General features: G+C 30.3%; 1 protein-coding gene across 4 annotated transcripts in view; it reads left to right on the forward strand.

The window, feature by feature from the left end:
• LOC133335508 (protein grainyhead) overlaps positions 1–23,411 on the forward strand; it is a 161,555-nt gene extending 138,144 nt beyond the window's left edge. For 3 of the 4 annotated variants that reach the window (XM_061543784.1, XM_061543786.1, XM_061543787.1), the window contains 7 exons: positions 5,462–5,518; positions 10,838–10,936; positions 19,146–19,325; positions 19,572–19,699; positions 19,828–20,011; positions 22,864–22,928; positions 23,285–23,411. In XM_061543784.1, coding sequence (XP_061399768.1) covers positions 5,462–5,518; positions 10,838–10,936; positions 19,146–19,325; positions 19,572–19,699; positions 19,828–20,011; positions 22,864–22,928; positions 23,285–23,411 — 840 coding nt within the window. The remainder of the gene's footprint in view (positions 1–5,461; positions 5,519–10,837; positions 10,937–19,145; positions 19,326–19,571; positions 19,700–19,827; positions 20,012–22,863; positions 22,929–23,284) is intronic. The other variant, XM_061543785.1, reaches the window with a different exon arrangement.
• The last annotated feature ends 2,397 nt before the right edge of the window (positions 23,412–25,808 follow it).

Consider the following 25,808-nt stretch of genomic DNA (forward strand, 5'->3'; position numbering starts at 1 on the left):
TTAATGGAAATTTGTCAACTATACCCCTCTAACAGAAAATACAAAACGTAAAAAATAGGCGTTTTCATTTTGTATATGATTTCAGCCAATTAGAAAACGTTTACAGCAACATTGCGTTTTGGCTGTTTTGCTTCTTTTACACTGACACTTAAATATGTACGCCATTGGAAAATTAATATGACAAACAAATTAAACAGAAAACACACGCACTCACGACGAGAAACAAATGAATGCCATACGACACCCAACTGTACTAAAAGCCAAAAAGAAACAGTTAGCAAAACTCTATCTTTCTGGCCATAATAGTGAGTCAAAATGGTGGTCGTCGTCGTATTGTGTGGTTGACGTAATCATTAATACTAATGTGTCTCGCATTATTGTTATTACTTTGGCAATTAGCACCTCACGCACTTGTCTGGGCTGTCGTCCAGTTGGCCATTGGCATTTTCACGTTGTGTCTGTTTCTTTTTTTAATTCCTTTTTTGTTTTGTTTTTGTTGCTTGCCTGCCTTAAAGCTTTTAACATAAAACTGCATAAAAATTATCGCATAAATTGAAATAAATAATACACAGAGCAAAGCAATTTAAAGACATAAGTGATGTCTGACTCATTTACTCGGTTACTGATTCAGGCAATGGCACATTTAGCCATGTTATGTAAATCGTTATATTATTAAGATTTACAAAAAGAAGAAAAAAAACAATTGGAATGGCCAATAAAGAAATTATCCATAGAGTAGTAGCCTGGAATTTCAAATGAATGTCACCCGGCGAGACATTAAGACTACATTGTTTCTGTGATTAATACGTCGTATAATTTTGATTAAGTTACTTGGATTTGTTATTGATAAGGCTGGCTGGCACTACTTTGTTTACTAAATCCAAATGATTTGTTATGTTAATTAATTTGAAAGCTCGACATTATTAATTTTTTCTAATATAAACAAATATTTAAAAGTAGAATTAGAATGAAAAATAAAAAAATATTTTTTTTATTTTTTAATTTATTATACATTCCAAGCAATGTTGTTGTAATTTTAATTGAAATTATATTGAAATGTTTTTTTTAAGTTTAGTTTCAACAGCAACAAAAACAATGCAATGCAATTAAATCATTTGCAATTTCCTGTGCAAATCTCAAAAAGCTTGCAAAAAAAAAAAATAACGTCAATATCACACACATGCAATTGGTCATTTTATTATATTAACTATACAATGGTCACCAATACACCTAATGCGGGGTTATAAAAAAACACATATTTACTCGATAAAAAAAAACTCCTTGCAAAAATAAATCCCAAACCATGCGGACTAGATAGATGGTTCGTTTTCATTTGGTGGTATTGTAGTAAAGATTTTTGTTAATAAATCACATTTAGTATATTTTGTTGTTGTTGTTTGTTTTTTTCATCACAAACTGACATTCAACTCCAACATTTGTAGTTTTACATTTTGTCAGAGCAACCACAACAACAACTGACTGCCACAGTTATAGTTTTATTGCAAATGCATTCTATTACCATTATGTCAGCCAGCCAATGCACAAAATGTTTTTTCTTCTATTTTTTGTATTTCAAATCTGTTTATATCGTTTCAGTCTGTCTGTCTGCTTCTATCTTATCTTAGAGTGAATAGTTTCTTTATGCATTTCCTTTCCCCCAAACAACCACACGAAGCTACTGACTACCGACTTCAATGGCTGGCCAGCCAGGCATTTCATAGTTTCGTCATTGTTAGTGTTTGCCGCAGTCGATCGTTCCATTGGTCGGTCAACTCTTGCCAGTTATATTGTGTCCAACAAAAAAAGAGGCTTATTAAAGTATTAAAATTTATTGCAAATGTGCTAAATAACTAACGAACAAAAATTTCCATAAAATATTGAAATATTATTAGAAGAAAAAAATCGTACAGCAACAACAACAATAACGACAAATGATATTGTTGTTAGTGATTTTTTTGCTATTCGCCGTCTGGCTGTTGTTTACAAACTATCAGGTCAATTATGACACTTGTTTTGTTGAAAAAAGTAATATTTCAATTTGAATAATATAATTAAATATGTAGTTTATTTTTGTTGTTGTTTTTTGAGAAGTGAAAAATAACACACAAACAGCAGAACAACAAACAAAGTACTGTTCTAAAATTGTTAATGTGTTGTTTATGTTTGTTGCTTAAGTCTTTTGTTTTTGTTTCAAATGGGTTTATGCATTTTGGAAAGTATATTTTATTATGGGCGAGAGGAAAGAGAACTCGACACATTTTGAAATTAAAAAGAGAGTTTTATTTTTTTTCAGTATTAGGCAAGGGGGGAAAATAATATCTTGGCAACATATTAAATTAATTAATGTTTATACAAAAATAAATTGCCAGCAAATACCACATCTAAAATATTTAAGAAAAACCTCACACAGTTCCATGCATGCATTTCTAGGTTAAAATAACAGTTAGATGTTCGTTGCTTAAGTCTTTCGTTTTGTAGCTATATTTTTAAAATGTTTAATACTTTGCCTTTGTACTGAATTAACCCAAGAAGAATACAAAGTCTCCTCTTATTCCAATAATTTCAAATGATAAGGAATTCTAATCAACATTCTGTGCATATTATACTACGTGTTACTTCTAAGCTATTCTAAATTCTCTCTCTAAATTGGAATCGAATATTCAATTGCAGTTATTTTTATCTCTATTTTTCTTCTCAATAATTTAAAAAGATTCTTTGTTTTTTATATTAATTATTTAAATAGAAAACCTAATTTAAATATTTTATTTGAAATTCCCTCAAACAAAAGACTTAAGCAGCAAACTCCTCATCACCATATAAGGCCCATAATATATTTTCTACTTCTTCTGCTTAACATTCCTTATGGCTTGATATTCATTCTACAGTTTCTGCAGACTTTGAAAGCATGGAATTTATAGAAGAATTCCCTTGACAAATTAGCTATGCCTACACCAAAGATATGTTAACAATTAGCCTGTCTAAGACCATAAGAGAAAAGATCAAGCAAACGAAGGAGATGAAGAGGAAACAAAATTGCAATTTAATAAAGACTCAAAACTTCCTTATAACTACAAAGAAAAAGAAAAAAATCTGATGAGCTTACAAAATCAAATAAAGCATATCTTTGAAAGCTAAGCTAAGTCCAGGCAGGCAGGTGTGGCACGTACTGTCTTGTTGTTGTTTTTTCTTTTTTGTTTTTGTAATTGCTTTTCCTTGCCAGCATATAAAGTCAAACATTTTACATAGCTTCTGCCATTGTCATCTGTTAGAAGACCATAATAGCGTTTGTCGTCTTGGACTTGGATTGTGTATGGCTGTTTGTATCCTTATTATGGCTATGTAACTGTGCGTTTTTTGCTTTACTGTACTGTGCTTGCATACTGCGTGCGGCCAAGCCACAATTCAACCTCTACTTAATTAATTTCCTTTTTGCTTAGTCAAAGTAACAAATAATAAGATATATTTTCCCCATTGCTGCTAAAGCCAGCCTTAGACATTGTTGTGGTGTTTTGTGGAAAAAATGTTTAAAATTGCCAAATACATTTATGGTGTTGTTTAAAATGTTTGAGTTAATGTTATGATGGCAAAGTCTATGTGTGTGTGTGTGCGAGCGCACATGCTTAAATGTCTGTGAAATTCATTTACAAATTGTCGGTTAAATAAAAATCCACCTTGCCAGTTGTGATGGTCCGCTACATGTGCCAGCTAAGTTTTAACGATAATGTCACATTTACCAGCCAGCATAATCAACCTACCCCTCCTCCTTTACACAAGAAAAAAGTCTTTTGTCTTTAAAACAAAATGACGGCTGCAAATCTCAGCAAAATATGGAAACCCCCAAAAGAAAGAAAGAAAGAAAGATGGCAAAAATCATCATAATATTATTTGGATGTTGTTGTTGTGGTGGTGTTTTGCGGCAATTGTAAGGTGCCATGGCACTCTGCAGGTTGCAGGGTATTTGAGGTTTCGTTATTGTCTTTGAAACATCATGTCTAAGTGTCTGTGCCATGCTGAGATGAAGCTTCTTTTGTTTGTTGTGGGGCTTACTACTACTGCTGTTGTTTTTGTTGTTGATGATGGCCATGTAAAGCAGCAGCAGCACCGACGAATGACGTACAGCAGCCGCCTGTGCAATCGAGTGAGTGAATGGTGGCTCTGCCCTAAGCTTTATTTGGTAAAGCCTGTGTTCGCTAATTAATTCCCATTAAACGCTAGTGGCTGTTTTGGTTGGTTCGTTGGATGGATGGACGGTAGGTTGGATGGATGTATGGTGTGTATGTTGTGCATTATTGCACTTTGCCATTAAAAATGGTTGACGCTCTCCAAACCAAAATGTGTGTTGGCTGGCTGCATGGCTCAAATGTTAGCACAGTGATTATGCGTTTTTTGTTTTTGTTTCAAGCACCAAACACCAGCAGCAGCTGTAACACAGCATCCGTTGATGTTGTTGATGATGATGGATTTTCCTTTAGATTGCCCCTTTTGTAAATGAATTGTGCGTAACTGTATGTCCACACTTACACACATGTGTGTTCGAGTGTGTGTTTGTCTCATTTTTATTTTGCAATGGCATTCTCGAAATTGTTTTAAACACATTTCCATTGAAACCAAAAAAATCAAAAAAATTTAAAAAAAAAACATACAAAACAATTACAAAAAGTCTACAAGTCAAGCTCAAACATACACACACTCACACAATATACGCACAATAATCAAATAAACAAAACAAAAAACAGCAGCAATAACTATGGCATTAGCGGCCTGCTTGGCAGCGTCATCATCAGCCGGCCAGTCAGCCCGGCCGTCAAGCAAAGCAAACAAGCACTTAACAAGTTGTATAATTGAAGTTGCTCGCATACTTAAGTCCATGATGATGATGTGCGTTACAATGATATTAAATAAAAATTAAATGTTTGGCCCGTTGACCGTTTGGCATCTTCTGATTCGACTCCATTGGCCAGCACTCCAATGGAGTGTCTGTAGTTTGTTGTTGTTGTTTTTTTTCTTCAGTCAAAGATTTATTGTAATGTTTGCTTAGAAGAAACAACAACAAAAACATATATCTATGCTGCTAATGGTTGTTGCTGCTGTGCAGCGGTCATCATCACCATAATGGTCAAGTAGCAAAACTTTAAAGCCCATGTAGTTGGTTTATTTAAGTGTTGTTTGGTTTTTTTCTGCTGCTTCTTTCTAAGCATTATTTTTCCTTTTGCTCAAATCTTATGGCAATTAATAGCCAATGACAAATGTTGCTGCCAAATACATAACTGCATCTAGGCAATTGCCAATATGCTTTGATTTGCAATATTGTTGGTTTTTATTATTGAACTCTTGTGCTTCTTCTTTATAATTTCGATTTATGATTTCCTTATGATTTTTTTCTGTCTGCCATTATGGCCATTTATTTTTGTTGTAAATATTATTTTCTAATAATGTGCATTTTTTGTTTGTTTTTTTACAGATTAATATAGCCGTGCAATGTTTAAGTACAGATTTTAGCAGTCAGAAAGGTGTTAAGGTAAGTCAAAATTTTTTTAATAACGTATGTACATTAATTCAAATATTACATATAAATAATTAATTACTAAATTACTAAAAAAAATTAAAAAAATCCTAGCTCATAAAAGACTTAAGACACAAACAGGAATATATAAAATGTTGGAAATGTTTTTTTTTTTTTTTTTATTAAAAATTAAAAAAAAAAATTTTATTAAAAAAAAAATAGTGGATTTTTTTTAATATCTCGCCCACCTCCCCCTCCTTTACAAAATTACAAATACCATATTATTGCCTATGTTAATTACATTCTTTAAGATTGATTGATCAACTTGTCATTGCGAGAAAAAAAATATTCTTGGAAAATCACCCTCAAACATGTACAGATTTCAATATCTAGAGTTTAACAAAAAACTTAACATTTTCATTATTTATTCATTAATAACCAATTAGATGTCTTATGGTTTGACAGTAAATTATTCATAAAATATATCCCGAGGAGGTTCATAAAGTTAATAATATATTTTTCTTGGTGTGTAATAATAGGTTTTGAAAACAATTTGTTTTCATATGGAAACAAAACGCCGAGCTGTCAGTTGTAAAAAAATAAATATGTTATGAGTCAGAGCTTTTTTGTAACTAAGTGATTAAAAATCTATTTATTATTAATTACATTTGTAATATGTAATAGAAAAGTGAAATGAACGACAATTTATTGTTGCTAATTCGATCAATTAAAATCTTAAAATAGTTCACTTTCATTATTGTAACAACAAATTACATCCATATTAATTACACCAAACAATTGGAAGAAAATTGACTACCAATTTTAGATATTTTTAAAGTAAACATATTCATTGGCTATATAGATTATTAAATCCATACAATATTTCTTATAGGGTTTTAAAATCATTGACTATTTTATGTCAATTTTGTCCCTATTAATAGAAATGGACCCACTCATTTTATTAATATTTGTATTAAATTCGAATACTATCCTTTAATATATTTCAAATCGGTATTTCTGAAGTTAAGCCCTATATACATAGAAAGGTTACTTTTTTAATTTCCATCCCTTTTGTTTTAATATTTGTCCTCCATATATTATCTCTTAAAATATTTCAAAATCAAGTCGGCACTTCTTCAAGTCCTTCCCCATTAGAACATAATTTAATATGACATTAATACATTGCTCAAATTCGGGTTGCCTTGAAATTCACTGGACAATAAATTTTCCTTTATTACAATCAATTCATAATAATAAAAAATAATTATAAAAATCATATTTTCCAATTATATGAAACGCAAATAAAAGAAAAAAGGAACAACCCTCCCCTAAAATCTTCTCATTACACAAGTGCCGAACACAATAAACACAGGTAGAAAATCTTTTAATTTAAAAAGTCATTCTCAGTGATTTCTTAAAACCATTTGGGAACAAGTGACAATGACAATTTCCAATTTTCAAATCGCCAAGGGTTCTCTTTTTCCTTTGTAATAAATGTCAAACGAAAATCAAGTGATTTAAGACGATAAACCCAACAAAGATTCTAAGCAGACATTGACAAGGGATTCCTTTTTTATTACAATACTGAATTTTTTCTCACCGATTTTATAAAAAAAAATGAAACAATTTATCTACATATGGGACAACACATGTGTAAGTGTGTCTGTGTGTAACATGTGTATGGAAACACCTGTAACACCAATGATACTGAAAATTAAAAATAAAATAAAAATCTTTTAAAAAAGAGGAAACACGAAGAACGATACAACGTTATAAGTTATGGCCCGGCCAGACATCACAGTCAGCCAGCCAATATGACAACAAACACCATGAATGGTTGTTATCTTAATTAAAAAATACATTTTGCTGCAACATAAACAACTAACAAATGTTGCATGCAGCACAAAACTAAAGCAGCACACAACAAATATTCCCAATAACAATACTAATAATAATAAAATCAACTTTTGCTGTCCCTGTTGCTCTGCCTCCACCCAATCCTGCAATGTGTACGATATCAAATTCATGCATTGGCACACACAGATGGACAGACAGACAAAGAAAAATATGACCATTTACCAATACGGCCTAACAAATCAGGCATCATCCATAGTTATGGACTTTAATTTATATTTCATTTTTCGTTGTGAATTTCACTTTACCCACCAGCCATGCTCTGAATTGCTCTGAATTTTGTCACCTGCTAAAAAATGGTTATAACTTCGATGAGATCTTCCCCTTCATTCATTACAACAAGGTGTTGGTTGTCTTGCTGGCTTTGGCTGGTTCATCTTTCTATCTTTTGATCAGCATGTTTGTATGCATGTATGTATGTGCGTACGCGTGTGTGTGTCTATATTTTGTATTGCAACATGCAAAGCGCCCACTTGATAAGTCATTAATAATAATTTTTTGTTTTCGAAGTTTATTCGTTTTTTTTTTGTATTCACTTTAATTCTCAATTTATTTCATCTTTTGTCGTGGTGTTGTGGTTGTTGTTCAATGCTCTTATGGTAGACATGATTATATTGTCGTGGCTAAAATGTAACAAAGACATGCAAAACTAACAACAAGTAAGGCTGGACAGACGCAACACTTTTTTTTGGTTAATATCATTAATATATTTACATATATATCCCATAGCATGTCTGTCCATTTGATTTTATGTCCGCATAATGTCTGTCTCCCCGTCCATTTGTAACGTCATGCGTCATATATACATGACAGATTGCATTTGTTTTTGGTTTTTATGTTGCTGTTGTTGTTGTTGTTTAGCTGTTAAGAAATAAAATGTATTGGAAATTTATTAAAATTTTTCAAGAGTAGACTCGTTTTTTTATTTTTTCATTTCTTAATGTCGTGTTTGTTATGGCAGCATAGCAGTAACAGCAACAACAAAAACAACATCACACGGCCAAGTTGATTTAATTTTGTTGTTATTGCAGAGTGTCGCTTTTGTCCATTTTTTTACGATGCGTGAAAATATTATGGCAAAAAGGAGTGAATGAACAACAAACACCCCAAAGTGATTGTTGCTGGCCTGGGATGCCTTGGACTGACCAGGCTGGCTGCATGCCTGTATGCTGTTAAACGTTGCTTTACAAACAAACAACACATTTTATGCTTTTCATGTGCGACATGATGTTAAGGCAAATGTTAAATCGATATTTTATTGACAGATGCGGCAGCAAATAATAGCAAAACATGTTTAAGCCGTTGTTGGTTGTTTCCTTTAAAACAAAATACACACACAGATACTCGCACTCAATCAGACAAACACATGATTTTCCTTTTAGGTTAAGCTATGGTCAAAAGGCTTTGAGAAAGAAACCAACGCAAAAAACTGTTGTTGCCTTAGATCTTCAAACCAAAAAAAAAAAAAAAATGCGTGAGATATTGTTTATAAGTTCCCAACCCCATGAAATATAATAGAAAGCTTAGCGCGCCAAATATCATGTAGTTTAACACTTCTTCGATCAGGTTACAACAACGCCTTTTTTATTTATTTTTTTTCGTATGCTTAGTTTTATGACAAGATCGGTAAAGAGCCTGTAAGCTTGCAAAGAAACGTACAACAAACGCCTGAAGTAATACCACCACCACGAAATTGCCTGGACAGTTATTATTATTTCTTTGATTCTTGTTTGTTGTTGTTGTTTTTTCTGCTTCTTTTCATAAATTAAACAACGACAACAGTTTTTCCTTTTGCTTAATGATTTATGTTGGCAATTTAATGTATATTGTTTGCCATGAAGGCGTTAATAATACATGTGCAATATCTACAAATAAATGGTGCTTAAAGTGGGCCACACGAAAAACAGTGACAAATTGAAAAAAAAAAAAACAAAAAGAAAAATCGTAAAACTATTCAAATAAACAGAAGGTGGTCCAAGTTTTAAACTAATATTAATTTTTATTCGATTTTTCTAGTTAGATCTCCTACACAATGTCATTGAGAAATATTGGAATTCATTTATTTAAATAATTGTTACCGAAACTTAGCCCTTGTCTATATTATTTCTCTCTCACTCTCTTTTCTTAATATAAATAAAAATAATGTTTTTGTCTTAAGTCTTTTGAATTCACATTTTATTATTTTCCCAAGACATTATTATTTTCATTTATAATATGTGATCGTAATAACTTAAGTTTCTTAAATCTTCTTTAACTCCTATGATAACAGAAAACATCTCTCTCTCTTCTCTCTCTCTCTCTCTCTCTTTCTCTCGTATTTTCATGGCAATTCCAATTAAATAATTAAGCTTTTAAATAAAGTGTGTGTCTTAAGTCTTTTAAATTTATATCACGGACTCTCTCTTCTATGTGTGAGCTCGCCGTTATATTTATTGGTGTTTTGCAAAGCTAAGAGAGTCAGTTAACTGTATCTGGTTCGAGAGAACTATTGTATTTTTTCTTATTCTCTCATTTCAAATCTTTGTTCCAAACTGTGATAATGAATAAAATCTTGAGATATTCGCCCATGCTTCCTTCTCTTAGAGAGAGAGAAAGAGAGAGAGTGGGATAAAAAATGTTTCCTCAGATAAATTTGTCTTCTCTAAACAAATCAGCAGCATCTTTACTTTAGGAGTCTTTTATAAAATAAAGCATTACTAAAGTTTTGATGATTGTGTCTTAAGTCATTTAATTTATACAAATTATAACTAAATAATCATTTGTAATAAGAATTTAACATTCGTCACATTCTTATTTTTTTTAATTTTATAAATGTCACTAGCATTTCCATTACCCTACTTTTTTATTGTCTCATGTCAAATAGTGGCGTTTATCGATTTCCAAATATTTAATATGCAAACGTTTTTCGAGACAATTTTAATTGATTGCTCTAATTCCAATTATTATTGCTTTTTTCTTCGTTATTGATTTCTGTCATTTTTTGCAATTTGGCTTTGCAATGTTTTCCAAACAAATGCCAAATGGCGACATTTATGATTGAGGTTTAATACATATCTCGCTGAAAGCAAACGGAAGTTGCTACTTAAAAAAAGTATTGGGTTGATTTTTATACCCACAAGAGCTGTGAGATTATAGATCTTGGTTAAATAAGAATTGAGAGATTATTTCATGAGATAAAAATAAGTTGCAATGTTGCAAGAAAAGTTAATTTAATGTCAATATTTAACAAAAAAAAATAGCTTTTTTAAAGTTTGAACATAAAAACAGTTTTTTAATTATAAAATTTAAACCTTAAACAATAATTAAATATTTTTTTTATATATTTATTTATTATTTTATATTATATTTTTTAATTTTTTTCTTTTTTATATCCCTTAATTAATTATTATTTTTATTTTTCTTCTCTTTTCCATTTTTTAGGGTCTCCCATTACACATACAAATTGATACCTTTGAAGATCCCCGTGACACACAAGTCTTCCATCGAGGCTATTGTCAAATTAAAGTTTTCTGCGATAAGGTAAGTGCCGTTGCCGTGTTTTTTCATTATTTTTTGCTCCCTTTTTCGTTTAATTTAATTTTGTGTTACTTGTATTGTATGCTTTCATTTCCTTGATGTCAAGTGTCATGTTTTGTTTTGGTGTTTTTTTGGGCAGAAGGGCTTTCAAAGTAGGCGTCCATTTCAAAATGACAACATGCATGACATCAATTTTAAAGCCCTTCAAAAAGTTGCCATTTTGGACAGGCAATTTTTAAGTCGGCTTAATACAAAAGGAAGACAGTTTTATGAGATTTTTTTTTTGGATTTTGTATTGTTTGTTTTTAAAAACTGTCAAAAATTAAATTGATAACCTCGAAGAAGGGTTTTAAGGGACGTCATTTTGGGATTTTTTCTTTATTAAGTGAAGATTTTTTGGGAGATTATTAAATTAAATTAATTTCATTTTATATAAAAAATTTTGTTTAGCTCCGATTACTGGTTATAAAGTCCTCTATAAATCACCTAAAATTCCTCTAATTATATTTCTATCCCAATCATGCAATGTTTGAAAATGTTTTCAATCCTAATCAAGTTTGTGTCCTAAGTCTTTTGATTTCTCAAGAAATTATTATTTTTCAATATAAAAAACTCTTACTTATTTTTTGATAAAACCGATGTACAGGTTATTTACCACAGAGTGTAAAAAAATCCCATTTTCTTAAGAAATATACAATGTATGTGTCTTAAGTCTTTCATTGCTGCGCTAATATAACCACATTATCACTTTTTGAATTCAGTATTATTTTTTCTGTGGTTTGATACAGTTTCTTTGGAAGTGTGTTTTTTTTTTTTGTCTTTACATTTAAATGTATTAAATTAACATATATATGTGCAATTTCATTTTTTGTTTCGTTGAATTATCGGAGATGAAAACAAAACAGAAAATCCCCCTCCATCTGTTCGAGAAAAAAAGGTATCACACACAACGATTTTCTTAAAGGTAACCCACTTGTTTTTGTTATGCGTCATTGAGAATATCATTTGGTTAGATTGATATATAGGTTTTTTATTTATTTTTTTTTTTTCAATGTGTGTGTGTGAGTTTATTGAAATCTTAATGCTTCATTAGTATTTTGTTTTGTGTTTTTTTTTTCATCTCTGACATTGCTAGCCTACTATTGTGGAGTAGGCAAATGTGTGTGTGCGTGGCTGTGTATTTAGCCTTAGTTTTTATTTTTTCTGATTGCACAGGGCTTGTGTAGGTCCCCCTATGTTGTTGTGTTTTTTTTTCGAGATCATTGTGTGGTGGCAATGCAATTCATTATAGCGTGCCATGCATGAGACTTGATTGTTGGTTTGCTAAGGGACCGGACCCTATGTCTTTGTTGTTTACTACCTTATATTTTTTTCAAAGCCATTGGTCTGAGTGTGTGTGTTGCTGTGTTACTTCATCACTTCATGAACACACTTCTATAACGCATGCTGTTTGCTGCGTAATAATATACAGAGAAAACACACATATAAACCTTTATAGATATGTAATCGATACAAGAAATCCACCAGCCGATCGATTGAACGGCCTGCCAGCCAGCCAGCCAACTGCCAACATCATCTCATCTCTCATTGTATATTATTGAATGAAGGGGACCCTTTCCCTTTTGATTGTAGGTATTACGCAAACTAAAGTAATACAAGATTTTTACATTTATGATGCTATTGTTGTTGTTGTTGCTTGACTTTGCTTTACTTTTTTGTGTGAAATCAAGAAGTAACCTACAAAAAATGCCACAACCTTAAAGATGAAGTGTTAAAATCTCCCTTGTGTGTATGGTTTTTTGCCAGTCCACCATTATAAGGATTCCTTTGAAAGGTTACATCAAGCCAGGGCAGGCTGCTGGGTTGGTTGTCGGTGTGCTGCACTTGTTATGTGAACCTTATGTTTGGCCTGACAACAAGGCACCTTTGGCCTTAAACATTAACAGCAACATTATGGCCAACATTTACAGTTTAAAGCCTTAAGGGCTTTTCCCAAAACTAAAGAAGAAACTCATGGCAACCTCCTTTAATGTAAAATGATAGCATAGCGAAAAAAACTCTCAGCCAAAGTGGCCAAAATATGTATCATTGTCCTCAACAAGACAAAAAATAAAAAAAATGCGGCTCTTCTTCATTCTGCATTGTTGTAGTTATTTCATCTTTGTTGTTGTGCTCTTGTTGTTGCCAACGTGCAATCTCGCCCCATTTATTTTAACATGAAATTTAACTTTTACAAATTTTCAGTTATGTTAATATTAAGTTTTGTGCTTATGTTTTATATGAAAAAAAACAACAACAACAGCTTCAAGAAAAAAAATCAATGGCATTTTTCCATTATTGCTGATGCTGTTGTTGTTATTATTGTCTTATTTCCTTTTTTGATTGGTTTTTTGTTGTTGTTGCTGATTTTTTTTCTTCTGTAATGTTCGTGCATATGTAATTTAAGCAAGCAATAATCATATGGCTCTGGCAACATCGGTGATGCTATCAATTAAATTTGTGTTTCTTATAATAGTGTTTATTATAGTTGGTATGTAGCCAGCCAGCCGATATTGTTGTTGTAATTTCATAAAATTCCATTGAATTCAAATTAGCGCATAGCCTTCAATATTATCAAGAGCTTGTGAGCTGCAACGACAGCCTAAAGCCATAAGAAGAAACAAACCAATAAAATAATATAAGGCAGCAGCAACAACAACCTAACAATTGGTTTTGGTGGGGATGCAACCTGGCCTGAAACATAACAACAGTAGCTTTATTTCAGTTATACATTTTCTGTGATCATTCACAACTTTGTTTTTGTTGTGGACGTTTTTTTCAAAAGAAATTCTTTTTTTTACTTCATACCTGGCTGATTCATTTTCCGTTTTAGAAAGTATAACATTATGTTTATGTCAGCTACTGCTGTTGATTATTGCTTAGTTTTTTTGTTTTTGTCTTCTTCAATTGTGTCTTTGGCATGTTATTTTCTACAGCATTTAAGCAAACCACACCCAAAATTAAAATGCAAAGGCATTTTAACCACAACCGCACATACTTATTGTTTTATTAGCCATCAATGCCCATTTAATGGCCCGTCTGATGATCTTTAGTTTTAATCTAAAAACTGAAAAAACAGACATGATGCCATGACTTTACTCTCATTTAGTAAATATAATGGATTTTCAATTAATTAGCAACAAAAGAAACTGGAGAAAGCAATTGAATGGAAAAATGCCTCTCCATCCCCCTTCACAATAAGTTAAAGTTTTCTTTTTGTAATTCCACAAGAAAAAAATTCTTGGGTTTCATTCAACAAATTTGTATTTCTAATCTACATTTTTTCCTATTGCCTTCAATTTTTTTGTTTTGATTATCTTTGATGTGTTTTTTCGTTCTGTAATTAGCGTTGCTTTCTTTCTCTCTCTCTCTTTTGAATACTAATTGAAGTAGATTTTTTCTTCAATGAATTTTATTACAAATACTTGACACAAAAAAACCTGAAATTTAAATTTAAACCACCTAATCAATGTTTGGAGTGCCAACATTATTTGGCAAACAAGTTTTTAGATAAACGAACGCCAAAGAAAAAACCCATATTTTGTTATAATTAACAAAAATATCCAATTGACATTTGTAGTTCATTAAGACAAAATTTACTAGAACTTCTTTTAGCATATCATCTCATAATAAATTATGTAGTTTAGTGTGAACAAACAGTGGTAAAAAGGAAATGTGTTATTTAACGGATAACACACCAATACAGGTTGAGATACAATTTCAATATCCGGCTTAAACATGAGCTAAATCTCATGGACGGCATAATAGTTTTCAACAATTAAGAGGAGGCATAAAGATAGGGAAAATATGGCATATTTAAATTCCAGGAAAAGTTTTTGTTAATTAGATTACCTCTTGGGTAAAATATTATTTTTTTAAGATAAAAATAAATTTTGAAATCATTTGTTTTATTTAGTTTTTCATATAATTATTACTCCAAATTAAATGTTTTTGTCTTAAGTCTTTTATTTTTCCATGATTGTTTTTCACAATAAAGCCATATCCTGTTCGTGTCTTAAGTCTTTTTTTTCCTAATGAGAGAAAAAGAGTGATTCGTTTCTTAAGTCTTTTGACTTTTCTAATTTTAACTGCAATATTTTTTATTATTGCACATAATGATCCTATATGAGTATTTAACTGTTATTTATTTAAGTATCTCTCTCTTGTTTTCTCAATGAACTTTTTTTTGCTGTTCGGGTCTTAAGTCTTTTTTTTTAACTTCCAATTGAAATAAGTTTGTTTCTTAAGCCTTTTGATTTTTAATGTTTTAATATGTTTATAGATAATGTGTGAGTGAGAGAGAGAGAGAGTATTATAGTATTACTCTCTTTGCTACGCACAGTCATTGTTATTTATGTCAGTTACATTCCAATAATAAAGAGACAAATATTTCTCTATCGTCTCTCTCTTTCTATCACACACTAATAGTGATAATGAAAACTTATAGAAGTATATTTTGATTTAAAGAGCAAAGAGACTATATATGATCAAAAATTATCTTTCTTATTAATAATAGAGATTTTTGACATGTTTTCATTCCAATATGGCAATTGGAAAAATAGACCTTTACTAATTTGTTTACATAACTCATTATATCTCTCTTATTTTCCCAGTATATTTTGTTTGTTTTCCTCTTACATGATTTGCGTAACTATTTTTTTCATTACAAAATAAATTAAAGAAAAGACGAACAAAACAAAAATAAAAAAAAAATAATTTGCCTAGGCTTTAAACTGACAGCTAAAAAGTTTAACATTTATTTTTATAAACATATTACGTTGATGCTGGTGGCAGGCTGTCTATTTTTTCTTTGCTGTTATTTTCTTAGGAAAACCATCATCATCAGCATCACCATCAGCCGTTTGACTTCTAACAAAACATGCACACACCCACCCCCTTCTATGATTCGTTGTTGTTTCTTGGTTATAAGTCAGAGTAATCTCTGATTATTGTTAATGCCTATACCTATTTGATGCAGTCAGTTAGTCAGTTATTGCTGTTGATGGTGGCTTATAATAATTACGCAAATCTTATACAAAAAGGTGATAGACCTCTTGGAGGCTTAAATTAAAAAAAAAAACAAAAAAATGAGTAACCAAAATATTTTGGCCAACAAACATATGGCTGCTGGAAATGTTCAGGTGTACATCAATATACAATAAATTTTTCCGTAATTTTGTATTTCTTTGGAGTATTGTGGAGAGGTCATTATGTTGAGAAAATATTTTTAAATGATTTATATAAAAAAAATTAAACAAATATATACATTGTTACAAATGGGAGAGCATTCATCATTTTTAATTAAAATATCCTAAAATGTATGTCATTGGGCAATTAGAATTATTATTGTCATTTGGCAAACATTAATCAAAAGACTTAAGAAACATAGATCACCTCTTTGCTAATGGTTTTAATTAGGAGCTAATATCTTTATTACTTATTACATGTAATGGTGCAAAAACCCTTTGAAAACTTATTTCTAAAACACATTAAAGAAAATTTGTTAATTTATAAAGTTCTTTTTTACGAATTTTAAGTTTTTAATACTTTTAAATCTAAACATTTGGTATAAATTGCATCTTCGTTTTTTAAATCATATTAAAATTTATACTTTACTTAAAAATACTATTGTCTTTGCTCTCCAACAACAAAAGGAAAGGAAAATCTTTACTTTTGTTAGATCAAACAGACAGATAGACATGTCCATGTGCCAAATCCCCAGCCAAATGGATAACAAAACGAAACTCCGACACATAAGATCTATTTCAGTTTTCTTCTTTAAAGATTTACAAAATTTATGGCTTGAAATAGTTTAACACTCTAACTCACATATCTGTAAAAAGAAGAAAAACAAAAATAACAACAACAACAACAGACAATCGATATGTATGCTAACTGATATTGAAATCTTTCACCTTACTTACCGCCAACAACAACAACAACGACATAGCCATATAACATGAACAGCAAAAAAGATGCGTGTCAGATCATTTACTGCACTCGATCGCTCTCGATTGCATGAAGCTATAAATTCCCCCGTAAAAATGTTAAGGAAATTCAACGTCAATAAGCATAAGCCATGCCGAAACATACTCAAACACATACTCGCAAACATATCGTGGCATGGTTGGACTTTCCAAGATATTAAGAAAAAAAGAAAAATCTTTATATCAAACAAAGGCAGGATGTATGGCTTTGCCAAAGCTTCCGTTGCTTTGTTGATTTCTTTCCTTTTGCTACATTTTGTGGCTTGTGTTTAACGATTATAGATAGTGTCGGGCATTAGCATTTATACCGTTAGCCAAACCAAGCAACCAACCAGCCATATTTTAGAATAAAATAGTTGTGTGCCTTAGTTTTTCTCCCCTCCCCTCCCTCCTCTCATCTCGTTTTTTGTTTTATTTAGTGCGAAAGGCAAGCGGCGGCCATACATCAATTGTAGCAGGCGGAAAAAAGTTTTTTTTTCGTTACAGAATTTATAGCATTTCCATGAAGTAGAAAAATATACTTCACACTTGTGCCTGCATGGATTTTTAAACGCTTCATTAGCAATTCTTGGTAAACTATTAGCTGTATAAGTAGCTTTGATGTTGGGGTGTTTGCCAGATATGTATCATCTGGCTGGCGTCTCTAGCGCAAAAAATTATCCAGCTGCTGCCGTTGTTGTTACAATTTATATTTTTTCACAACAAAATTATGATTGCCTTTCGCTGCAATGCTGCCTTGCTCTTAAGCATTGCAAAATTTTAATGATAACCTTACACGAATAGAGAGTGAAATACAAAAATACCACAACAAATAATAATTGTTGGCATGTCATCCGTAGAACGAAAGCCAGAAGACAAAAAACCTTCTTCTTCTTTTTCTTCATACTGCAATGATGTTACACTTGTTGTTTTTGTTTATTTGTTTGAAAATAATAATAAAACAAAAAAATATCTCAAGATTTATTATGGTCTTATGCAGATGGATTAGATTGGCATGGTATTAAGGCATATTCTCCATGGCCACCAACACCATTACCATTATCTATCTTTCATTCCTCCAAAGCAATTTTATTTAATTGTAATGTCCATGATGGTACATCATCTTGGGGTTTGTTGCTGTTGTTTTTTTTTCTTAGTTTTTCTATTTTATCTCCTTTGAGCATTTTCCACATGTGCATTTCCGCTTGATAAAACTTTTGTTGTATGGCTGTCATCTTTTTTCTTTGCGCAGCATGTTAGTAGAAGTGTGTTCGGTGATTCGCATCTAATTATAAAGGATTTGTAAGAAGGAGCAAAAAACTACATGCTGCTGCCTGTCTGCCAACCAGCCCAAGGAAAAAAATCGCTTTAATAGTGAGTGGTTTCCACTGCTTCTGGTGTTGTTTCTGTTGACATTTAACATACAGCCCTGTCTGTTGTCAGTAGTGTGATGCCGGGTGATGGACAGTGAGTTGGAAGGAAAAAATATGAGGGTTTTGAAATGTAATAAGTTAGGGTTTTATAAAAAAAAACCTACAGCAAAGAGAGAAAAAATTAAAAAAAAAGAAATCAAAAATTGTTAAGAAATTTCATAATGGACACTAGAATTTACATTTATTTCCCTTTGGCTCTTCAAAAAAGAAATTAGACACTAAATTGTGCTCAAATACAATTACAAATTTTTAAATATCCCTTCTCTCTCACTCATTCTCTCTAAAACGAAATGACAATTGAAAACCCCGAGTAAATTAGCAAAGACTTAAGAAACAAACTTTACAGTACTTCGTGTAAAGAGTTTCTTAAAACGGTGAATCTCTCTTCCTCACTCACTCTCGCGAGAGTGCACGCGTGCGGTGGTTCGCCCGACTGTGCTCTAAATGAATAAAATGATGTAAATTGCTGCCTAAGATCAAAAGACTTAAACAGCGAACTTGGCAATCTGCTTAACTCTGAATGTTTTTCTCTCTTTTTCAGGAGAAAAATTGTAAACAATTAGAAAAAATACTTCAAAATATAACTTTGCAATAAGCAAATATATTTTAAAATAAATACTTTTATATTTTAGTTAATGTACATTAAAGAATAGACAAACAATTTTACAATGAAATTCTTCAAAAAAAATGAAAGCATACTATTAGAATTTTCTTCATTTTCCACAAATTCTTTTATTAATTGTATTATTTTATATTCCTTTCTTTTTGTTATAGGGTGCTGAACGTAAAACCCGTGATGAAGAACGGCGTTCGGCAAAACGTAAAATGACCGCTACCGGACGTAAAAAATTGGATGAATTATATCATCCAGTTACCGATCGTTCAGAGTTTTATTCTATGCAAGATCTTACCAAGCCGCCGGTATTGTTTTCACCAGCCGACGATTTGGAGAAGGTAAGAAATCAAATGCATCATAATATCTCTTCTGCAACATCTGTAATAATCTCAACAACAAATCATAATCACAATATTACTACCACTACCACCACCAACAATAATAATAATTCTACTACTACCACCACAACAAATGCAAATGCAACTTCTTCTCCGCAACATTTAACATCTTTAAACACACAATACAATCATGATGTCTATTACAACCCAAATAACAATAACAATCAATTTGGTAATTCTTCGCAGGGCTTCTATGGCCATGAGACTGATGGGGCGGGCGATTTAAAGGGTGCCTCACCGTTCTTATTGCATGGACAAAAGGTAGCAACGCCAACATTGAAATTTCACAATCATTTTCCACCAGACATGCAGACGTGAGTATATTGTAAAAATCAACCAAGAATAACAATGAATTCCGAATCAACATCAAAGAATGGTTATATAATTTGTATTTTTTTTCTCTCTCTCTCTTTATTTTATATTTTTCTTTTTCCAAACACAGTGACAAAAAGGATCACATTTTGGATCAAAGTTTGGCAATGAGTGAATTTGGACCACCCATGAAACGTGGCCGCATGACCCCACCCACCAGTGAAAGGGTTATGCTGTATGTGAGACAGGAAAATGAAGATGTCTATACCCCCCTACATGTTGTGCCGCCCACCACCATTGGCCTTTTGAATGCGGTAAGTTTGCAAAACAAAAAGTTCCCCGCCCCCCTTTCCTTAACTTGTTCCTACCTCTATCTGTCTGCTGGTCCCTACAAAATTTTCATTAATAGTTTGGCAAACAACAATTACAGAATCTATATATAAATATAAAAAAACAAACACAAAAACTCATAACTTTAAAACCAAACCAAGAAAAATGTCATCGCCAATTAATAAATATTTGTCTAATATTAATTTTAAATCAAAAAACAACTGCAACAACAATGGGGTTTGTTTCAAACCAACTGCAAAATAAACCACCACCACCAACCAATCAACCAACACCACCAACAAACAACAAATATTAACTTTTTAACTTGTTATTTTTTGTTCATTTTGGTTTTGAGGCATTGGCTTTGTGGAAATAAAATCTACCACTACCAAGATTTATTGCGATAAAAATCAACCAAAATGTACGAATTAGTCACAGGGTTTCATTGTTATTTAGTTTAATCTATTAATTGTTATAACAAAAATTAATCAAAATTAAATTAAATCATTATCAAAGATCAGGTCTTTTAATTGTCTTTATATAGTCAGTCATTCACTCACTCATTTCGAAATGCCACCATCATAAAAATAAACAGTGTGCCAAACAAACAGTAGCACACAACCACCACCATCATCAAGCAAACCATTTTTACACTCCAACCAACACAAAACACCAATTACACCATTCACACTCACACAGAAGCAAATAAACAAAACCAAATCAAACCAAATTTTCGCTAATAAAGCACTTTAATGCATTTTATACTATTTAAACGTATAAAAAATAAACATCAGCAAGAACAACTGACTACTGGTTAATAATTTAAGTGTTTTCTTATAATTAATATATTAATTAATTTCTGTGGGGAACAAACAACAACAACAAATACAAAAAATAAACAGCAACAGTGCACCACAGCCACAGCCACAGCCATTACAACTACCAGCCATAGCCACCACCACCACCAACAACAACAACTGGACGATGAATTACAGTGGCAATACCCCCCAAACGAAGTAGGTAATTTTATGTTGTGTACTTCTCAGACCCATGTACTTATGAGTTTATATTTCAAGTCATGAGTATTCAACAGCAAGAAAAAATAAGAAATAAATACCGCCACCACAAACTAAAAATGGCAAACAACAAGCATCGCCAGCAACACCTAAACACAACTAATCGACTTACTTACCAACTCTGAACATTTGCACTCACATAGACACACACCATAATAAATAAAATTAGAATACACTTTACTACCACTCTACTACTACTAGCCTTCTTTTTTAACTATGGTGGTGTAAACTATGTTTATATATGTGTGAGTGTGTGTTTTAATAATTGTGAAGAACTAAATATCAACATGTACTTAGTATCACCAACCAATACCGTACATACATATATGTTTGTCTAACACATTGTAATACTACTGTCAACATTGTGGTAAATTAGCACCAACAACATCAACAGCAAAGAAAATGTACACTTGCAATTTTGTTGTTGTTTCTTTTTCCATACCAAATCTAATCCAAATATTGTACTCGTTCGTGGGGTCAATCATAGAGTGGAATGAGAAAAAATCCATGCATTACAAATTGTTGAAATATTTTTTAGTTCCATTTAATATCCGTCAAAATAAATTCAGTTTAGCCTGAACGATTTATCATTTTATAGTCCATCCATCATTCATCTTAAACAAAAGACACTGATGCACAATTTCCTGAAACACTATACAATGAAAATATTAAAAAAAAAATAAATCAGGGTTCGAAATGAAATGGGTTAAGTTAGCGCAATTATTTTTGAAGCTTTTAATTTGTATCGTTCTGAAGGATATATTGTTTGGTTATGAGAATCAAGATTATATAGTTGTGACAAAATTTTAAAATTCACCATTATTATGTATTAAATAAAATGTAAGTTTGATAAAGATAGATTTCAACATTTAAAGTTTGTGTCTAAAATCTTTTGAAATAAATGCAAGCAAACACTATATAAGTGAGTATCCAACAAGCACATTTAATATATCTTCTCTCAGAGAAAATACTATTCAATGTGATATTCTATTCAAGTTCGTGCCTTAAGTCTTTTGAAATTAATGGTAATTAACAACCAAGATACTCTCCACGTTGTCTTTGTTTTATTTACTCTTCTCACACTCATACTCAGTTATAGGCTGTAGTGACCTTTATTATCTCCATAGCTCTCTCAGTATCCGTTAAAGTTTGTTTCTTAAGTCTTTTAAATAAAATAAATGTAAGTGACACTAATAATAAAGAGAAATACAGGAAATATAATTTAAAAATATGAAAAGGAGCCAAACAGCAAATAATTATGTAAGAGAAATTTGAAATTAGTTTTTCATTTGGAAGTTTTGAAATGATTTAATACATTTTTATAAAAAATATTATCTTAAACATACAATATTTTCCTAATTGGAAATAGAGGACATTTATGTGCCCAGTATATTGACATTAGCTAGCATGTCTAATCTAAATAAACATGTTGTGTATTTAAATTTAGATCCAATTTTCTTGTAGTAAAATATTGATTTTTTTCTGTTTAATTTTATATAAATATTATCGAACCCTGTTTATATGAAACTACATTTATTAATTGGCTGACATTTTTTAAAAATTATTTTTTCTTATTATTAATTTTTGTAATTGGTTTTAAAGTTCAAAAAATATCTATGAGTTTTTGTTAAACTATTATTGAAAGTGTAGGTAAAACAAAACGACGACCACAAACACAGCAAACACCCATCATAGACTCTACAAAAAGAAACAACGCATCATCAATTTTTTTTGTTTTCTCTCATTTTTCTCAATTACAGATTGAAAATAAATATAAAATCTCAACAACGAGTATAAATAACATATATCGAACAAATAAAAAGGGGTAAGTGTTTTTAACCAACCACAATTAACCATAACCTATAAAAAACAACAAGGAGGCAAACAAGGATATACTAACAACAACAGCAACAAAATAAAATTAATATAAATGTACAAAAATACTAATCAAGGGTTTTTTGGGGAAAATAAAGCTTTGTAGTTAGCAGGCATGTTTCTTCTTCAGACACACAAGAAAAACACATGTCATTTATTAGTTTTAAAAAATCATCATTACATTTTATTTATTTAGTTTTCTTTTTTTTATTATTTATTTTGTTTTTTGGTAGTTTCTTATTTAGCATATAATTTTATTTATTTTTTTTATTAAAATTCTATATTTTTCTATTTTCTTTCTTTTAGGATTACGGCGAAAATTGATGATGATATGATTTCATATTATTGCAATGAAGATATTTTCTTATTAGAAGTTCAACAAATCGAAGAAGAATTGTATGATATAACATTAACTGAATTGCAAAATCATTGATAATTGCTAACAATGAATGCTAATAAAAACGTGGCAGTCTTTAGCGTATATATACACAACCCCGCCCCCAAAGTCAATGGAGGATGTTTTCTATTAATGTTAATAATTTATTGAAAAAAAACACAAGAATAAAAGTAATAAAAATTCTTGGAAATGCAGCAATGTTTGTAAATAGCCATATACAACAACAAGAAGGAGAACCAGAAAAAAATCACTGCAAAAAAACAATCACATCAACAACAACAACAACAACAACAAAAGGAAATATGCACAAATTTTAAGGTTACAATATATATTTTTTAATTTAAAAATTTATTTTCTTTTTATTAAGGAAATTATATACATTTTTTGCATACCAGCATATAGCTTTTAAGTCAAATGATAAACAAGAAGAAAAAAACAAATATTTATAATCGAGATTGATGTGTCTTTAATATTTTTTTTTTTGTTTAAATAATTTAAATAATAGCAGCAATTACAAGAACATTATATTTTTTTATATAATAATTTATAAAAAAAAGAACAACCAACAACGAACAAATAATCGTAATAGTAATAATGATGATAATTTTTTATATTGTATTAACCGATTCTTTAAGTGCCAATAGTATCAAGAATAATGATAATTATAACAACAACATAAACACAAACTAATAACAAAAGAAAACTAAAATCATAGCAATATTAAATAATTTCCAAAGTAATTTATTTTCCTTCAAGAAGAAAAGTTCGTTTCATAAGTCATTTTAAGACATATTTTGATTGGAAAATATTTCTTCTCTTGCTTCTCCGTAAGGAGTTTGTGTCTTAAGTCTTTTGATTTCAATGTAATATTTATGACAGTTTGCTCTCCAAAAGATGTTTGTGACTTAAGTTTTTTGGTTTCTCTCAGTCGGGAGTAAGCCCCTTGTGTGTTTCTCTCTTTGGTATGCAACTTAATCTCACAATAACGTTTGTGTCTTAAGTCTTTTGTCTGAAACCAATTAAACTCAAAGAGAAAAGGCGTGGGAAAATATATTCAAATTGGAAATTATTTTCTTATTGTTAATATAATTTAAAAATAATTAAGAAGCATCAATTTAATAGGATTTTAGTTATCACTAAACTCCTTTATTTTCTTTGGATGCTACTTTTACAATAATACAAAAACAAATACTCTTTATAAATATGAACAAATAGTTTTAATGTCGAAGAAAAAAAATAATTGTTATTGTTTTACAACAAAAATCACTCTACTTAAGATTTTCTTGAAAATCATGTTTTCTTAATTCAATACGATAAGATTGCATTGGATACAGCTGAGTTAAACGTTAAGTCTTTCCATAATATTGTTTAAATATTTTATTTTTAAACTAATTTTAGTTCATTTAATTTTTCAACTGTGTTTTTCGATTTAAAGTTAATTTTGCTTAATAAATAAAAAACGATGTCAATCTAAATTTGCTTCCAATAAAAATAAAAAAACAAATGTCTTCTTCTTCTTCTTTTCATATTCTAAACAAAAATATATAAGATCTCAATTTAAAATTGATGCTTACTTTGAAGAACAACAATCAATCGAAAAACATAAACAAAAAATTTCTTTGTGAGACAAAAACAACAAAATCTTAAAAAAATGCAATAACAACAACATGATATAATGATATAATTTTTATTACTTTATTAAAATGAAATGGAACACAAAGCATTTTTACAAATTAAATTTAAAGCATTAGATGTTACAACCGCAAAAAACCTACCCTACCCAACAATATATGTGATGAGGTATTTTGAATGAAAACAAAACAACAAATCTAGAACACAAAAAAAACTACCATTAAAAACAAAAAAACACAAATTGTAAATATAAATACCTATAAAAATATGAACAAAAAACCTTCCACTATTTTCTTAAAATACAAAAAAAATTAAACATTCCCTACGGCTTCCTCATTTTCTTAGAAAATTCCCTTATTTTTTAATTTTGTTGCTTTAAATTTATTTTTTAAAAACAAATCTTTATTTACTTTTATTTTCTTTGAAAAATTTGTAAATTCCCACTTCCCCTTTTCATATTTATTTAATTTAAATATAAACATAATATATTAATATTATTTTCAATACCAACAAAAATCTTGCCGTTATTATATAAACAAAATATGTAACATTATTTCTTAAAGTATACACAAGTTTTTATACAACAACGAAAACAAAACAACAACAAATCACAATATATTTGTAATACTTTCATGAAATTAATTTTATTTTTTTCTTTAATTTAATTTTGAAAAATATTTTCAATTAACACTTATTATATTTTGTTGTTTTATATATATACTATTTTTTTTATTTTAATTTTATATATATATACATATTTTTAGTTTATTTTTTCGTTTTATTTTTATTTAAACAAAAAAT

Source organism: Musca vetustissima, unplaced genomic scaffold (assembly GCF_032173495.1).
Source record: "Musca vetustissima isolate MV318-11 ecotype Yass unplaced genomic scaffold, APGP_CSIRO_Mvet_v1 utg9639, whole genome shotgun sequence".
NCBI lineage: Eukaryota > Metazoa > Arthropoda > Insecta > Diptera > Muscidae > Musca > Musca vetustissima.